The sequence below is a fragment of the Gorilla gorilla genome, chromosome 2 (genome assembly GCF_029281585.2).
Source record: "Gorilla gorilla gorilla isolate KB3781 chromosome 2, NHGRI_mGorGor1-v2.1_pri, whole genome shotgun sequence".
Lineage (NCBI taxonomy): Eukaryota > Metazoa > Chordata > Mammalia > Primates > Hominidae > Gorilla > Gorilla gorilla.
The window spans coordinates 142100071-142119418 of record NC_086017.1 but is presented as its reverse complement, the minus strand read 5'-3'; the positions used below and the strand labels follow the sequence as shown (position 1 = coordinate 142119418).

The following is a 19348-nucleotide window of genomic DNA, read 5'->3' as shown; positions in this document are numbered from 1 at the left end:
CAAGGGTCCAGATTTAATAAAATTAATTTTTACTGCTTTATCAAGAACATTCTTAAGAAACATGAAAGAAAACAATGACTGTTAACAAAGTTGGGTGCCATTACTCTGAATTGTGCTAAGGCTCTAACAGTTTCACCCGCCATTGTTTTTGTGCCATTAATGCCAAAAGTCTATAATTGAAAGACAAATAATGTTTTAGTATTATTAAAACGGTTGTGACCTCACATACCCCTTGAACAGGTCTCAGGGATTCCTGGGATACTGCAAGCAACAGTTCAAGAGCTGCATCTCTACAATAATATCTACAGTGTTCTTAAGCATAACATAAGTGCTTTTACTTGCTACAATTTTTTTATACAAAAATGAAATGGAGCAAGAAGGAAAAAGATGAGAAAACAGTTCAATGAAAGCTAGAATAACCTAGCTGGAAAGAATAAAATCATATATAGTAAATGTATGCTGTAAATACAGCATGCACTATAAGGAATATTTTTAACTTCACATGTCAGGCTTTAGTTCACAACTAGTCAAAATATATTCTCAACTGCAAAGTGAAATAAATTTAAAATTTAATCAGATAATTATAAAATTTCATATTTGTGAAAATTATCAGATTGTTAAAGAATTTTCATGTGTGCTAATCATGGACTTTTGAACATTACTCAAAATTACTGTAACTATAATAAAAGCAGAATTTGAGCCAGGCACAGTGGCTCACACCTGTAATTTCGACACTTTGGGGAGGTCAAGGTGGGAGGATCACTTGAAGCCAAGAGTTTAAGACCAGCCTGGGCAACATAACAAGACCCTGTCTTTACAAAAAAATTTTAAAATTGCTGGGGGTGTTAGCATACACCTGTAGTCCCAACTACTCAGGATGCTGAGTCAGAAAACAGCTTGAGCCCAGGAGTTCGGGGCTGCAGTGAGTCATGACTATACCACTGCACTCTAGCCTGGGCAATAGAACAAGAAACTGTCTCAACAAAAAGAATAAAATAAAAGCAGAATTTGGACACTGAAAAAAATCTGAGAGCACTTCTCAATTTATTTTCCAAAATAAAAACCAATCCCAATTTATACACTTACTCAACAGATTAAAAATATGTAATTTTTTTTCTTACCACAGTGATACTGACGGCATCATCAAACTGATGCATTAAAACACTGATGACTGCAGAAGCCAGAAGCAGCATAATAAGGGGATTTTTAAACTGAAAGTAAAAACAAACAGCAATTCAACACAGTTTTGTACATGACAGTTCTCTCAGCAAAGGCTTTAAAAAAAAAAAAAAACCATAAGAGCATGACTGGAAAATTACAAAAGTCTATACTCAGTTTATTTTATGTATCTCTTCGATTAACAAAAAAAGTGTTTATACTTAACTACATTTAAAAGCTTTGTAACAGTTCCTTTTCAGAAAAAAAAAAAAGAATTAAATAGCAATACTTAAAACTAAGAATTAACCAATTCCTTATAGTATACAGCAATTTTTGGTATATGAATTTAAGAAATACAGCTGTTCTGAATTTCTACTGAGGCTAGAAAAAGCAGGAGAAGATGATTTTTAAGCTAAAAATTTGGGCAAAATACTGAATAGAACACTGAGATTCAAACATTTCTCAAGTACAATGGTGTAGATTACAATTCTGTGGTTGACTCACATATCACAGAAAAATTCCCTCCTCTCCACAAAAGAAAACTGAAGATTTTCCTCAAGGCTAGCTTTCCTGGTTTCTATCTACCACAGCAAATCATATCAAAGAAACAGGACTATAGCATCAACCTGATCAGAAAGCATTTAAATGACCTCACACCAGAGTCAACCCCAAATTCTTCCAGTTGGACATTCTATTCCTTGAAACTCTGATGTTAGAATCTGTTCCTCTGCTAAAGTGTTACATCACTGTCAAAGTTGCAAAGTAATTAGGCTAAAAAGAATCCATCCCACCAGAAAGCCCCAGCCCTTAGATACCATAGCTCTGAGGTTGCATGCTACCACCTCCGAAGCCCCTTTATGGTTCCATTCCCTGGAACAAGTCCCAATCCTTCTTCACATCGGAATCCTATAAGAAACTTTTAACAATACCAATGCCCAGATTCACACCAAATTAATTAAATCAAAATCTTTAGGCATAAGGCCCAGGCTTTAGCATTTTTTAAGCACTCCCCAAGTGATTCTAATGAGGATTTTTAAAAAATAATAAGTTAAACTGCCCTAACAAAATAACACTGCAACTGCAATATGGTTCAGGGCTGACCAACCACAAACCTGACTGAGTCAGAGTACCTAGGTTTGAATCCAGCTGCTGGCATCTGTGTGTCACCTTAATCTTTTTAAGCTCCAGATTCTTCATCTGGTAAAACAGAACCTTATACCAAAGAACTGTTATAAGGATTAACTAAGAATGTACATTAAAGCACCGTGTAAACCAAAAAACGTTCTTAAAAATGTTAGCTATTAACGTCACACTTTGAGGGCAATACCCATGATCTTTTTTATTTTCCCCTAAAAAAGCTGTGCCACATTACTAAGCACACCACTTGATGGATGGCAGGCTGCAGAGGAACAAAGAATCACCCAGTGCTTTATGATTACGATTACTATTTACTGTTATTTGTTTGGTTGTGCTTAACTACATTACAGGCACTATTTAATTCTCACAGGAATCCCAAGGGGCAGGTGCTCTAGCTTTGGTAACAGGATCAAGAAAGTAAAACATTAAATCATACTGCCTAGGGATAAGTCAAATCATCACAATTTATAAATCCAGAGTAAACTATGTTAATGCTTTCTGAAGTCTTTGGTAATGTGGGAATGTGGTAAGTATGAAAATACAAAGACACATATAAATAATATTCCATAAAAATAAGACAGATACACACAAGGTTCATCCAACCTTTAAAATTCCAGTGTTGCTACTTTAGACAAACTCATTTGCAAAATTAAGCCTGGCAAATTTAAGCTCATTAGCAGAAAAGGCACTTTAGAAAAGTTAAACATAGATCGTTTTAGAAAGACTGCAGGTTAAAAGGCACAGACATTTACTAAAAAGAGGTTTTTAGCAAAAAATATTTGTTTAGCAAACCAACCTAATTACTTCAAAACTAATCATAGTAACCTGTAACTTTTTACATTAACACAATCGTTATCAAGATAAAAGCAGCCTAGAATGAGTCTTTCCTAAAATTTAGGATGAAAAAATATAAATAACTATCATCTACTGAGAGCTAACTATCTCCCGTAAGGTTATCATCACCATTTTATAGATAAGGCTCAGAGGATAATAAAGATGATACAACTGGTAAGAAATGAAGGTGTAATTTGTACCCAGGCAGCCTGAGTTTAACTTACCTAACTTACTTTTTACTAGTTTTCTGAGCTAGCCATGATTACCTTAAAAAATATTGCCATTCCTATCATTTAAATAGTGTAGGTTTGATATCAGCAAAGGACACTACTGTCAACAGTATTATCTTTGTGTAATATACCCATATGGAAAATGTTGTCTTTAAGATTTACATACTAAAAATACAGGAATTCCAACCTAACAGTAAGCCCCAACAAATGAAAAATTTTAGGTAAAAAACATCTAAAAATTATTTCCTTTCTCCATAAACAGTATCACAAAAGTAAGCAACTACATAACAGAAGTCCATGTATTAATAAATTACACAGTAGAAGAGGAAGTAAAAGTATCTCACCTGAGAAATATACTTCTTCCACAGTGGCTCATCTTCACTAATATCAAACTCATTCCAGCCATGAAAGGCTCGCCTATGACTAACTTCACATTTGTTTAGACCATTCTGAAGATCAGCCTGTTAGAGTTTATACATGAAAGTTATTGAAAATGTTAGCACAGAAAAGAAAAACACAAAAAAGCACATAATATAATGTATCATCACATTTATAGAAACTACAACAGTCAAAACTAGTCTATTATGAGAGCAACCTATCAGTGGTTGCCTGGGGCCAGAAGTGACACATAGAGAGGGAGGGATTAATTACAAAGGGACATGGGCGAGCTTTCTGGAGTGATAAAAATGTTCTATCTTAATGGTGGTGGTGATTACATTTGTCAAAATGCAAATTGTACACTTTTAAAAAGTACAATGCATTTTATGTGAATTATATCTCAACAAAATTGATTTTTTTAAAAAAATGTAAACAAAAAGGCAGAGTTTACCAAACAAAATTTAGGGAGAAAAATAACACAATCAGCCACAAGACTTACAGAAAGCATAACAGTACATTTTAATTAGCTTTTTCCTTTTCATTGTTGTTTCGCTGTTTTCTAAAATTAGTTTCTCCCAAAGAACGTTCAATGGGCCATAAATGTCTTCCTTGTTCTCTGGGCCTATCAAAACCCTGGGGTTGGTATTAATTTATACTCTTGGACTGTGTAATTATTTCATGCTCAAATTTTGTGCTTCCTAAATTACTCAAAAGCAATGAAGTTCAGATGAACTTCTTCTTGGAACAGTTTATGTTCTATAAACACTACCTACATCCTTCAGTTATTCTCTCTCATGATTTAGTATTCTAACTATTAAAGAATAAAAGTATCTGTACCCCCAAAACAGTTGCCCTGACCAAAAGGTTATTATAATAGAGTCCAATAAAGGAGCCTTTCAAAACAAACATATTACAAATAAGTGGTTTTAAAGCAGAGTATAAATACAATAACAACAACAACAAAAACCTAAAAAAGGATACCCATGTTTTTTTTGTTTTTTTTTTTTTTTTTTTTTTTTGAGACGGAGTCTTGCTCTGTCGCCCAGGCTGGAGTGCAGTGGCGCGATCTCGGCTCACTGCAAGCTCCGCCTCCCGGGTTCACGCCATTCTCCTGCCTCAGCCTCCCGCGTAGCTGGGACTACAGGCGCCCGCCACCACGCCCGGCTAATTTTTTGTATTTTTTAGTAGAGACGGGGTTTCACTGTGTTAGCCAGGATGGTCTCGATCTCCTGACCTCGTGATCCGCCCGCCTCGGCCTCCCAAAGTGCTGGGATTACAGGCGTGAGCCACCGCGCCCGGCCGATAGCCATGTTTTTAATGCTATCACTAAGATATGTGACTGTTGAAGGAAAAATAAAAAATATTATCTTTTTCATGTTTCGATAGATACTACTTTTGAAAACCAGGAAGAGCCTACATAAGCAATTACAGATTATCTGCAATTCTAAACTTGTACTTAGTTTTTACTTTACCTTAGAAAACCCTTATCAAAAAAAGATAAACTCCTACCACTACTTAATGTTAATTATTTTCCTAATCCAACCAATCCTTACACAGCACTAATATAGTTAGTTCCTAGAAAAGCTATTATGTTCTAGAGCTGCACTGTTCAATCAGGTAGCCACTAAGCCACCTGTAGTTATTTAAATAAATTTAAATTAAATTAAAGTCAGTTTCTCCATCACACTAGCCACATTTCAAGTCATATAGTCATGTTTAATTCTGTCACGTTTAACCCCATGTCAAGCTCAACAGTCCTGTTCAACTTGTGGCTACTATGCTGAATGGCACAGAAGAGAATATTTCTATCACTGAAGAAAAGTAAATTAGACAGCACTGTTTTATAGAGTCTAAGTGACTGACTTTACACCATCTAGTCCCTTCCTCCCCACTAACCACTTACTTGGAGAATGCTTGCAACTTCACTAACTGGTAATTCACTTGCTTTTTTTGATGTCAATACAGGAATCATTGTCTCATTTTCACCATTGGGTATTTTTTGAAAACGTGCAACCTAGGAAGTAAAACCAAAGAAAAAATATTTGAATATAGCAAACAAGTGTAATGCAGTCTAGAATAATAAAAATCCAAAAGTTCACAGCAACTAATTTTCCAGTTAGAAAAATATTTCAGACTAATTATGTAGCTAGTCCTAATAGGAAAGACAATTTTATACTAACCACATGCTACTTCTCAAGAAATTACATTTCAAAAACTAAGCCATCGGTGCCCAGCTAGAACACAAAATTTTCACATTGAATGAAAAGCACGCTATTTCTCCACCAACATAAGAGTAAAAAGTAAAACAGATGTCCTGTCTAGCAGATCCTGATGATTACAAATAATCATAATCCTCTAAACTCATTATGTTTAACATGCAAGACAAAGTACAGCTAAGCTTTCTCCATTTTAACTACTCCTCTTAGTCAGTCAGCTCATAGCTGATCTACCCAGAAAAGACAACTGGCTACTCTTTCAACGCACCATGACAACAAGTCAGACTTTAAGAGCTATTCACAAACTAGGAGAAAAACAAGAAGTAAAAGAGACCAGACAAGCAAAGGATGCACAGGTTAGTGAAGGGGAGCTGGGGGGAAGGGTGGGGAAGGCTGTGAACAAGCAGTTAGTCAAGAGATAGTAGTAATCAAGGTACCTACTTGATGCAACTTCATAAGTAATTATCTATAGCTACAGAAAACTGTGTAACACAATTCTAGAAATAAATCCTCAACACAGACTTGTTTTGAGTCCTAAGCTGAGATTCTTTACAGACAAAAAGCTTTGAGTGAAAACAGAAGGGAGACAAAAGCTGCCCACTACTGAAAGTTAAGAGATGAAAACACTTGAATTGCCACACATCCACTCAATTAAAATAATACTGAAACTAAAATTATCATCTTACTGCCCAGACACAAGTTTTTAAGCTGTCAGGTAAGATCTTTTCAACCTTGGATAATTAACGTTTTTAGGATAAAATATTTCCCTAAAACTTTTAAAGCAGTATCTTTAAGCAAATGAAATCAAAGAAGATTCTACTACATTAGAGTGTCATTACACAGGCCTGCACGCATAAAGGCTTTTTGCATTTACTCCAAAATGTGGTAAATTGCTGAGGAAAAAAAGTCTTCTCTCAGTATGACTGAGTTTCTGGAACAATCAAATTCATGTTTTCTAATCTTATTTATGTAAAAAGTACAGTTGGATGTTTAAATACTTTAAAACAAAGAGCAGTAGTATTTTTCAACTTTTAATGAGGAGATATCGGTGAATAAATAGGAGGAAACGAGACAGATTACCTTTCTTTACTGCAAATTACTGAAATTATTTTATAGCATAATATTTTTACATAATTAAGAAATGTAAAAACTTAGAGGAAAGATTAGGAATTTTACAAAAGCCACACACATGTTTTAGAGCCACTGAAATGCCCTTATTTCAAATCTATAAAACAAACTAGGACAGGGGAAAGACTTCATTGAACCATTCCTAAGTAAAACATTGGAGAAGATTCCCCCCAAAATGATTTAAATCTTAAAACAATGAGAATTGAAATAGATGACATAGTTATTTTATCTTGTGAGATCATAAAGCAAAATTAAGAAGAATCAAATATATTTACACTGCCTGCAGTGACAAAGAGATCAATAAAACCTCTTATTTCTAAGATCCCCAAACCTCAGCTTCTTCATATATATAACCTGGGGATAATATTGCTAAACAGAGATGTTTGAGGATTAAATACACTAACACAGCATTTGACTTACCACTAGTAAGAGCTCAAATGACAGCTATTAATACTTTTCTTCCAACAAGGTCAATACAGACTAAACAAGGTGAGTAAAGTCAGTTCATGATAATTTCCTATTAATGTTTACTTTTCTATCAATAATATATTGGAAATTGCTAACTCTAGTACCCAGCATGCAATATGACAGCCTTACTCATAAAATGTTTCTCAACTAATCCTTTGGTAGTTGGTATATAGATAGGGTCTACATTTGAACACACTTTACATAAAACCCTTCGGGGGTATTCCATGGGCTCAAAGTAGCTGTAAATCTCCAGAGTAGGAAACGGTATTATTTCATATAATAAACAATAAAACACTAAAGGGGCATGATACTCTCTAAATATATAAAGGGCTGCTTTGAGATGCTCTGCAGCTGCAACCACACCTACACCTCAAGTGTGTTCACAAGTGGAGGAGTACTAAGCAACAGAAAAGCAAGATGGTAAAGTCCATCCCAGAATGCCAGGCCATATTTAACTTTGTCATTCCACATGAGTACTGCGTGGAGTAGAAGGTAGCAGAAACTCATTTCAGGAATACAAGGAGATGAAGAGCAATAAGGCATGTAGGTATTTTAACGAAGAACATGGAAGCTGCCCATTTGGAGAGAATTGTTCCAAGTCTGCCTACCCTGATGGTGGTACAAAGGAACCAGAGACAGAAAATGGGAACATAAACAGATACAGCGCCCAAGGATGGAACCAACTCTGGGAGCTCACTGAGGAAACAGAACAGCAACCCCTTTGACAACAGTGAACAAGAGTCTGTCATCTTTGAGATAGGTGAGATGCTGCTTAAGCTCTGTCTGCAGGTGGAGATGATGACCTGACAGTCTCTGATGATGAATGCAGCTTGTTTCATGATAAGCTAGATGATTTTTACAACTTGAATATACAGCAACATTGCATGGCGTGTGAACTAGTCTGCTGAGACTCAGATGGTGGCTGTCCCCTGTGGTCATATAGCAGTTGCTTGTTTCTTTCCTAGGCAGGCCTAATCAACTCCAGGTGCAGTCATAATAATTTTTACCCAGAGCTGGTTTTCTCAATCCCTCATCTTTCCCCAAGGAATATACTGTTTTCTCTATTTTAAAAAGTTAAAAAGGCCGGGCATGGTGGTTCACGCCTGTAATCCCAGCACTTTGGGAGGCTGAAGCGGGCAGTTCACAAGGTCAGGAGATCGAGACCATCCTGGCTAACATAGTGAAACCCTGTCTCTACTAAAAAATACAAAAAATTAGCCAGGCATGGTGGCAGGCGCCGGCAGTCACAGCTACTCAGGAAGCTGAGGCAGGAGAATGGCATGAACCCGGGAGGCAGAGCTTGCAGTGAGCTGAGATCGCACCACTGCACTCCAGCCTGGGCGACAGAGCGAGACTCTTGTCTCAAAAAAAAAAAAAAAAAGAAGTTAAAAAAAAAAATCTTAAAGATGCTTTTCTTGTGAAATAAATTTAACTACCAGTTAGTATATGTATGTTTGTTGTTTTACCTGTTTTCAACCAGATTCACATGGTACTTATATAGTGTTTATGAACTTTCCATATTCATTTTGAGGACACCAGATACAAAACTAAAAGCACTGGCCCTGCTTTGGGGTCCAAGAATAGAGGTGAAGGGTAAAAGGATCTGATGTGGCAAGCAGACTTCTGCTACAGACTGAAGAGGTGGGTCCTTGAGATTTCCAGTGAAATATGTACATCCATGTTTATATAGCTGTTTTCTACCAAGATGGTATAATTCCTACTATGTGTACTTGTTCACTGGTTTCATTGCACACAAGAATACTACTGGGCAACCAAAACCAGGTGCAAATGTGTTGAGATGTTTAATGTGTTTCACATGATAGGAAAACAGTAAAAGAACACATATAAAGATCACATGCATAAAATACACATGGAGTTGGAAGGTGATGCCCAAGGGCTGAGAGACCTGGTATGTGAGCGTGAGTGTGTGTGATAAGGTTCTCATCCCTGCATACATGTGACATTCCTAGCCTTAGTAGAAAAACTTGGTTTAATAGTTTGAGCCTAGTATGGCAGACACATTTTAAAGGACAAAGCAGTATACTGGTAGTTATTACTACACAGCAGTGCTAGTTTTGTCTACATATTTATAGAAATGAGGATTAGCCAGAGCAGTTAAAACGATCTGGTTATCCCATATATTAACACATACTGGGTCTTGGATATACTATTTTATTTAATGTTTCAGTATCACTTAGGCTTTCCAGTCCAAGTACTTTTTGAAAACCTTTATCTCCTCATTGGAGTGGTTTTGCTATCCGGTTTTTGTGTTTGTTTTTGTGTTTATTTGCCTCGTTCCATGCCTAAACTTTGTAGGTAGATACACATTATTCGAAACTATATCTAGATGTTCAAATTAAGACGGTGGATAGGAGGCAGGACTAGCTTGTATCTCCCATTCTGACAGACAGAGCAACATGTGGAGACTCACATCATGAACTTTTGCTACAATACACAACTACCACAGGAACATACCAGGAAAGCCAAGAGAATTCACAGACCCTTTGAAGAAATTGGATCACCACTGCAGGTTCTCTGGGAGGCCTAAAAACTATGAGTCCACTTGCTTTCTCAAGGGGGAGGCTTGTGGTCTGGGGCAAAGTATCCGCCCTGGTAACCGGCTACCTGGAAAAAGACTCGGTGATGTTGGGGAGGCATGATGGAAGTGAGACCAGCCTTTAAGACCGCAGATTGCATGGAAGCAAGGTAAGGTCTGTGACTGCCAGCTTTCCTCCACTTCCCTGGTGACCTGTATGACTCAGCAGAGGCAGCCACAATCCCCCTGGGACTATAACTCCATTGGACTGGGAACCACACCCTCACCCCCCCACCCCCCGCAACAGCAGCTGCAGCAAGCTTACCCAAGGAGAAGCTGAGACACCCCTATTCCTGCCCCCACCTAGTAGTCTTTCTCTAGCCATCCTGGTAGCCAAAGACAAAGGTCATACTCTCTTGGGAGCTCTATGGGCCTGCTCACTGCCTGAGAAACCTGAATACTTGACCAAGTGTCTCTAGGGCAAATGTGCATCCTCCCTGTAGCACCACAGCTGATATGCTCTTGAAAGTGCCAACTCCCAGCTGGAGGACAACCAACACAAAACCAGCACACTAAACAAAAACACAACCAAGGACCCTCACAGAGTCTACTTCACTCCCCAGCTACCTCCACCAGAGCAGGTCCTGGTATCCATAGCTGCAAGACCTGAAAACGGATCACATCATAGGACTCTTTACAGACACTCGCCAGTACTAGCCTGGCACCTGGTAGCTCGACTGGGTGGCTAGACCCAGAAGAGCAAAAACAATCACTACAGTTTGGCACTCAGGAAGCCCCATTCCTAGGGGAAAGGGGAGAACACCACATCAAGGGAGAACCCCATGGGACAAAAGAATCTGAAAAGCAGCCCTTGAATCCCAGATCTTCCCTCTGACATAGTCTACCCAAATGAGAAGGAACCAGAAAAACAATTCTGGTAATATGACAAAACAAGATTCTTTAACACCACCAAAAGATCGTACCAGCTCACCAGCAACGGATCCGAACAAAGACGAAATCTCTGAATTGCCAGAAAAAGAATTTAGAAGGTCAATTATTAAGCTAATCAAAGGAGGCACCAGAGAAAGCTGAAGTCCAACTTAAAGAAATCAAAAACATGATACAGGATATAAAAGGAAAATTCTTCAGTGAAATATATAGCATAAATAAAAAAACAACCACAACTTCTGGAAATCAAGGACACACTTAGAGAAATGCCAAATGCACTGGGAAGTCTCAGCAACAGAATCGAACAAGCAGAAGAAAGAACTTCAGAGACAGAAGGCAATGCTTTCGAATTAACCCAATCTGCCAAGATAAAGAAAAATTACTTTAAAAAAAATAAACAAAGCATCCGTGAAGGTTGGGTCTATGTTAAACATCCAAAGCTAAAAATAATTGGTGTTCCTGAGGAAGAAAAGAAATTTGAAAGTTTGGAAAACATATTTCAGGAAATAATCAAGGAAAACTTCCCCGGTCTTGCTAGAGATCTAGACAGCCAAATCTCAAGAAGCTCAAAAATACCTGGGAAATTCATCATAAAAAGATGGCCTAGGCACACAGTCATCATTACCTAAAGTCAAGATGAAAGAAAGAATCTTAAGAGCTGTGGGGCAAAAGTATCAGGTAACCTATAAAGAAAAACCTATCAGATTAACAGTGTATCTTTCAGCAGAAACCCTACAAGATAGAAGGGACTGGGGTCCTATATTTAGCCTCCTTCAACAAAACAATTATCAGCCAAGAATTTTGTATCCAGCAAAACTAAGCTTCATAAATGAAGGAGAGATAAAGTCTTTATCAGACAAACAAATGCTGGGAGAATGTGCCACTACCAAACCAGCACCACAAGTTCTAAATCTTGAAACAAACCTCAAAATACACCAAAATGGAACTTCCTTAAAGCATATATCTCACAGGGCCTATATAACAATGATGCAATAAAAAAAAACAAAAACAAAAACAAAAAACTAAGGGATTAAGGCAACAATTAGCATGATGAAAACAACAGTACCTCACATCTAAATACTCACGTTGAATATAAATGGCCTAAATACTCCACTTAAAAGATACAGAATGGAAGAATGGATAAAAATCCACGAACCAAGGATCTGCTGTCATCAAGAGACTCACCTAACACAGAAGGACTCACATAAAATAAAGGGATGGAAAAAGATATTCCATGAAAATGGAAACCAAAAGCAAGCAAAGGTAGTTATCTTTTTTTTTTTTTGAGACAGAGTCTCACTTCATCACCCAGGTTAGAGAGCAGTATGCAATCTAGACTCCCTGCAACCTTTGCCTCCTGGGTTCAGCTATTCTCCCATCTCAGCCTCCCAAGTAGCTGGGATTACAGGTGCCTGCCACCACACCTGGCTAATTTTTGTATTTTAGTAGAGACATGGTTTCACCATGTTGGCAAAGCTAGTCTTGAACTCCTGACCTCAAGCAATCCACCCACCTATGCCTCCCAAAGTGCTGGGATTACAGGTGTGAGCCACCACATCCGGCCTAGAAGTAGTTATTCTTATATCAGACAAACTAGACTTCAAAGCAACAATAGTTAAAAAAGGACAAAGAAGGCCAGGTGTGGTGGCTCACGCCTGTAACCCCAGCACTTTGGAAGGCTGACACAGGTGGACCATGAGGTCAGGAGTTCAAGACCAGCATGGTGAAAACTCGTTTCTACTAAAAATACAAAAAATTAGCCAGGCATGGTGGTGTGTGCCTGTAATCCCAGCTACTTGGGAGGCTGAGGCAGGAGAATTGCTTGAACCCGGGAGGCAGAGGTTGCAGTGTGCCAAGGTCACACCACTACACTCCAGCCTGGGTAACAGAGCGAGACTCTGTCTCCAACCAAAAAAAAAGAAAGACAAAGAGGGATATTATATAATGATAAAAGGATTAGTACAACAGGAAAATGTCGCAATCCTAAATATATATGCACCTAACACTGAAGCTCCCAAATTTATAAAACGATTACTACTATGCCTAAGAAATGAGACAGATGGCAACACAATAATAGTGAGGGAACTTCAATAATCCACTGACAACACTAGACAGGTCACCAAGACAGAAAGTCAAGAAAGAAACAATGGACTTAAGACTATACCCTACAACAAATAGACTTAATAGATACTTACAGAACATTCTACCCAACAATTGCAGAATATACATTCTTTTCACCAGCAGATGGAACATTCTCCAAGACAGACCATATGATACGCCATTAAACAAGACTCAATAAATTTATGAAAACTGAAATTATATGAGGTATCCTCTCTGACCACAGTGGAATAAAACTGGAAATTAACTCCAAGAGGAACCCTCAAAACTACATAAATACATAGAAATTAAATAATCTTCTCTTGAATGATGACTTCAAGTCAATAATGAAACCAAAATGGAAATTTTAAAATTTTATGAACTGAGGGGTAACAGCGACACAACTTATCAAAACCTCTGAGACAGAGCAAAAGCAGTGCTAAGAGGAAAGGTCATAGCATTAAATGCCTACATCAAAAAGTCTGAAAGAGCACAGACAATCTAAGGTCACACCTCAAGGAACTAGAGAACAAGAAAAAACCAAACCTAAGCCCAGCAGAAGAAAATAAGTAACAAAGATCAGAGCAGAACTAAATGAAATTGAAACAAAAAATTACAAAAAATAAATGAAACAAAAAGCTGGTCCTTTTAAACAAAAATAAACAAAATCAATAGACCATTAGCAACATTAGCCAAGAAAAGAAGAGACAAGATCCAAATAAGCTCAATTAGAAATGAAACGGGAGATATTACAACTGATAACACAGAAATAGAAAAGATCATTCAAGGCTACTATGAACACTTTTACATGCACAAACTAGAAAATCTAGAGGAGATGGTTAATTTCCTGGAAATATACAACTCTCCTAGATTAAATCAGGAAGAAACAGAAACTCTGCACAGACCAATAACAAGTGGTGAGACTGAAACAGGAATGAAAAAACTGCCAACAAAAAAAAAAGTCCAGTACCAGATGGATTTACAGGTGAATTATTTCAGACATTCAAAGAAATTGGTACTACTGTTACTGAAACTATTCCTAAAGATAAAGAGGGAATCCTCCCTAAATCATTCTATGAAGCCAGTATCACCCTAACACCAAAACCAGGGAAGAATATAACAAAAAAAGAAAATTACAGACCAATATCCTTAATAAACATAGATGCAAAACTTCCCAACAAAATACTAGCTAACTGAATCCAACAGCCTATCAAAAAGGTAATACACCATGATCAAGTGGGTTTCATACCAGGGAAATTTACTGACCCTTGTGATGCAAGGATGATTCAACATATAAAAAATGTATTAATATACCACATTAACAGAATCAAAGATAAAAATCACATGATCATCTCAATAGATGCAGAAAAAGCATCTGACAAAAATCAATGCCCTTTCATTATAAAAACTTTCTACAAACTAGGAATAAAAAGAAAGTAACATAATAAAGACTGTATATGAAAAGCCCACAGCCAACATTATATTCAATAGCAAAAAATGGAAACTTTTCCTGAAAGATCAGGAACAAAGCAAGGATGCCCACTCTCCCTACTTCAGTTCAACATAGTACTGGAAATCCTAGCCAAAGCAATTAAGCAATAAATTAAACACTTAATAAAATAAAAAAATACATCCAAATCAGAAAGGAAGTAGTAAAATTGTCCCTTTTGGGCCAGGCACAGTGGCTCATGCCTATAATCCCAGCACTTTGGGAAGCCGAGGTGGGCAGATCACTTGAGATCAGGAGCTCGAGACCAGCCTAGCCAACATGGTGAAACCCCATCTCTACTAAAAATACAAAAGTTAGTCAGGTGTGGTGGCAGGCACCTATAATCCCAGCTACTTTGGAGGCTGAGGCAGGAGAATCACTTGAACCTGGGAGGCAGAGGTTGCACTGACCCAAGATTGTGCCCCTGCACTCCAGCCTGGGAAACTGTGCGAGACTCCGTCTCAAAAAAAAAAAAAAAAAAAAAAGAAAGAAAGATAGAAAACTCTCAAGATTCCATTTTTAAAAAACTGTTAGAATTAATAAACAAATTGAGTAAAGTAGCAGGATACAAAATCAACATATAAAAATCAGTAATGTTTCTATACACTATCTATCTGAAAAGGACATTAGGAAAACAATCTCATTTACAATAGAAAAAAATTAACTACCTAGGAATAAACTTGAATGAGGTGAAAGGTTTGTTTATCGAAAACTACAAAACAATGAATGAAATTAAACAAGACACACAAAAAAACAGAAACACCTATGTTCACGTTTTGTTAAGACTTAGTATTTTTAAATGCCAATATTACTCAAAGTGATCTATAAATTCTACCCAATCACTATCAAAATTCCAGTGGTATTTTTTATAGAAATAGAAAAACAATTCTAAAATTCATACGGAACCACAAAAGACCATAAATAGCCAAATCAATCTTGTAAAAGAACAAAGCTGGAGGCATCATACTTCCTGATTTCAAAATATATTAATATTACAAAGCTACCATAATCTAAACAGTATGGTACTGGCATAAAGACGGACATATAGAGCCACAAGAACACAAAAAGAGAGCCTAGAAATAAGTCCACACATATATGGTCAACTGATCTTCAACAAAGATGCCAAGAATATACAATGAGGAAAGGAATGGCATCAGGAAAACTTCATATCTACATGTAAAAACCTAAAAAAAATAAACTGGGCCCTTTTCTTACACCATACACAAAAATCAACTGAAAATGATTTAATAAACGTAAGACATGAAACTAAAACTCTTAGAAGAAAACATACAGGAAAAGCTTCGTGACACTGGTGTCGGCGATTATCTCAAGGATTTAATACCAAAAGCATAAGCAACCAAAACAAAAATAAACAAGTGGGACTACATCAAACTAAAAAGCTTCTACGCAGCAAAAGAAACAATTAACAGAGTAAAAGGCAACCTATGGAATGAGAGAAAATATTTGCAAACATCTGACAAGGGGCTAGTCTCCAAATATGTAAAGAACTCCTATAATTCAACAGTAAAAAAACACAAATAACTCAACTTAAAAATGTGCTAAGGACATCAACAGACATTTCTCCAAAGATATACAAATGGGCAGTAAGCACATGAAAAGATGCTCATCATTAACCATTAGGGAAATGAAAATCAAAACCACAACACAATATTACCTCACACCTGTAAGGAAAACTATTATCAAAAAACCAAAACAAAACAAAACACAACTACTGTTGGTGAGGATGTGAAGAAATTGGAATCCTGTTGGTGGGAATGCAAAATGGTGCAGCCACTATGGAAAAAAGTATGAAGCTTCCTCAAAAATTTAAAAACAGAACTACCATATATTCCAGCAGTCCCACTTTGGGGTATTTATCCAAAAGAATGAAATCAGGATCTCAAACGGATATTACCACTCCGATGTTCACCACAACACTATTCACAATGTGATAGTGATAGCTGCAGAAACCTAATGTCCACCAACAGATGAAAGGATTTTTAAAATGTGGAATATATGTACAATGGAATACTATGTAGCCTTAAAAAAGAAACTCTAGGCCGGGCGTGGTGGCTCATGCCTGTAATCCTAGCACTTTGGGAGGCTGAGGCAGGCAGATCACCTGCAGTCAGGATTTCGACAACAGCCTGGTTAACATGGTAAAACCCCTTCTCTACTATAAAAATTAGCTGGGTGTGGTAGTGGGCGTCTATAATCCCAACTACTCGGGAGGCTGAGGCACGAGAATCGCTTGAACCTGGGAGGCAGAGGTTGTAGTAAGCTGAGATCGCGCCATTGCACTCTAGCCTCGGCGAAAAGAGCAAAACTCTCTCAATAAAAAAAAAGAAAGAAAGAAATTCTAAAATTCTAGGGATCTCGGACTCCCTGGACACTCCCTCCAGCCCAGCCTCTCTAGCTCCGCCTGCAATGCGTGCTCCTGCCTCCAACTCAAAATGCCTGCGTGGAGAGGTGGAAACAAGTGTGGGGTCTGCGGGAGGGCCGTGTACCACGCAGAAGAGGTGCAGTGTAATGGCAGGAGCTTCCACCGCTACTGCTTGTTTTTTTTTTTTTTTTTAAGACGGAGTCTTGCTCTGTTGCCCAGGCTGGAGTGCAGTGGCACGATCTAGGCTCACTGTAAGCTCCGCCTCCCGGGTTCACGCCATTCTCCTGCCTCAGCCTCCCGAGTAGCTGGGACTACAGGCACCCGCCACCATGCCTGGCTAATTTTTTGTGCTTTTAGTAGAGACGGGATTTCACCATGTTAGCCAGGATGGTCTCGATCTCCTGACCTCATGATCCGCCCGCCTCGGCCTCCCAGAGTGCTGGGATTACAGGCGTGAGCCACCGTGCCCGGCCCACCGCTGCTGCTTTCTGTGCATGATTTGCAGGAATAATTTAGATAGCAAGACAGTGGCAATTCATGATTAAGAGATCTACTGCAAATCCTGCTATGGAAAGAAGTATGGGCCAAAAGGCTACAGTTTACGGCCAGGGCGCTGGCATACTTAACATGGACCGTGGTGAGAGCCTGGGCATCAAGCCAGAGTGTTCAGCCTCACATGCCTACAAACAAATCCAAAGACTTCTAAATTTGCTCAGAAATACAGAGGTGCTGAGAAGTGTTCCAGACGTGGGGATTCCGTACATGCTGCTGAGAAGGTAACTGGAGCTGGAAAGCCCTGGAACAAAAACTATTTCCGATGTGCAAAGTGTGGGAAGAGTCTTGAACCAACAACTCCTGACTGAAAAAGAAGGTGAAATCTATTGTAAAGGGTGCTATGCAAAGAACTTTGGGCCCAAGGGATTTGCCTATGGCCAAGGAGAGGGCTCTTGTTCATGCCCAGTAAGGTGTAAACCCAGAACCAAGCATCACACACTGAGAATCTCTTCATAATCTAGGCACAGATAATCTTTCTAAACTACTGCAAAATTCTACCAGCATTAAGTACTATATATTACCCTGTACTCGGATAGGCTGGCTAACTTGTAGGAAGGGAGCACTATATCTTATCCTTTTGCTTTATTCGCCAGCATTTTTTGGGAACCATTTCTTTTACAATTTAAATAAAACTTCAGCTTGAAAAAAAAAGAAATTCTACAAAATGGCACAACATGGGTGAATCTTGAGGACACCATGCTAAGTGAAATAAGCCAGTCACAAAAAGACAAATGACTGCATAACTCCACTGTCTAAAATAATACAAATTCATAAACATCAAACAGTGGAATGATGGTTAGCAGAGGCTGGGAGAAGGGGAAATGGAGAGTAGCTAATCAAAGCTCATGAAGTTTCAGTCAGTCAAGATGAATAAGCACTAGAGAGCTGCTGTACAACATTGTACCTATAGCCAACAATAATGTATACTTTAAAATTCATTAAGAGGCTAGATCTCTTTACCACAATATTTTTAAGAGAATATTTTTGCAAGTAAAACAAAAAAGTTTTCACCTGATCCCAAGTTTTACTAGTGTTTTTAAATGTCGAGGTAAAATAAAAGCAAAAGTTTTACATCTTAATTTTTAGCACACACTACCATGTAAGCAAGATTCAGAAATAATACTCTGGCACTCATTCCCAGCTGTTATGTGTTAAACACAATTGCAAACCATCTATAACACAACAAAATCTAAAGTCTTACTTAGATAAAACAAATCCAAAGGCGTTCACATATTATTAATCTGCTTTTAAAAAAAAGAAATGTCTTTTACCTGGTAGTTAAGTTTATCTTCATAGAATCCACTATTCTCCTCAACTGCAATGGGATAATATCCCAACAAATCCATCATAAGTTGAAAGTAACAAGTCAAAAATGCATTTCATACACCTAACCTACCGAAGCGAACATCATAGCTTAGCATAGCCTATCTTAAACACACTCAGCAACACTTACATTAGCCTACAGTTGAGCAAAATAATCTAATACAAAGCCTATTTTATAGTGTTGACTATCTCATGTATTTAATAAATAATACTGTACTGAAAGTGAAGAACAGAAGTACAGTTTCTACTGAATGTCTACTGCTTTCACACCATCGTGAAGTTGAAAAATCCTAAGTCAAACCATCACAAGTCAGGGACTTGTGTGTACTTCATTTCTGGTAACCAATGACCTTAGCTGCTTTAAGGATACAATCAGGGAAGTGAAATCAGTCAGTACACATTGATTTACAAAAGCTATGTTTAGAAAAACCAATCCTCAACATGAGTAAGAAAAGTGGGCAAGAAAAC

General features: G+C 37.8%; 1 protein-coding gene and 1 pseudogene across 7 annotated transcripts in view; one reads left to right on the top strand and one right to left on the bottom strand.

Moving 5' to 3' along the window:
* Window positions 1-19348, bottom strand: part of ATP2C1 (ATPase secretory pathway Ca2+ transporting 1) — a 161207-nt gene that overhangs the window by 80776 nt on the left and 61083 nt on the right. For all 7 annotated transcript variants that reach the window (XM_019023678.4, XM_019023680.4, XM_019023687.4 and 4 more), the window contains 3 exons: window positions 5641-5751; window positions 3704-3820; window positions 1122-1211 (listed from right to left, as the gene is read on the bottom strand). In XM_019023678.4, coding sequence (XP_018879223.3) covers window positions 1122-1211; window positions 3704-3820; window positions 5641-5751 — 318 coding nt within the window. The remainder of the gene's footprint in view (window positions 1-1121; window positions 1212-3703; window positions 3821-5640; window positions 5752-19348) is intronic.
* On the top strand, window positions 17073-18013 carry LOC115933957 (cysteine and glycine-rich protein 2-like; annotated as a pseudogene).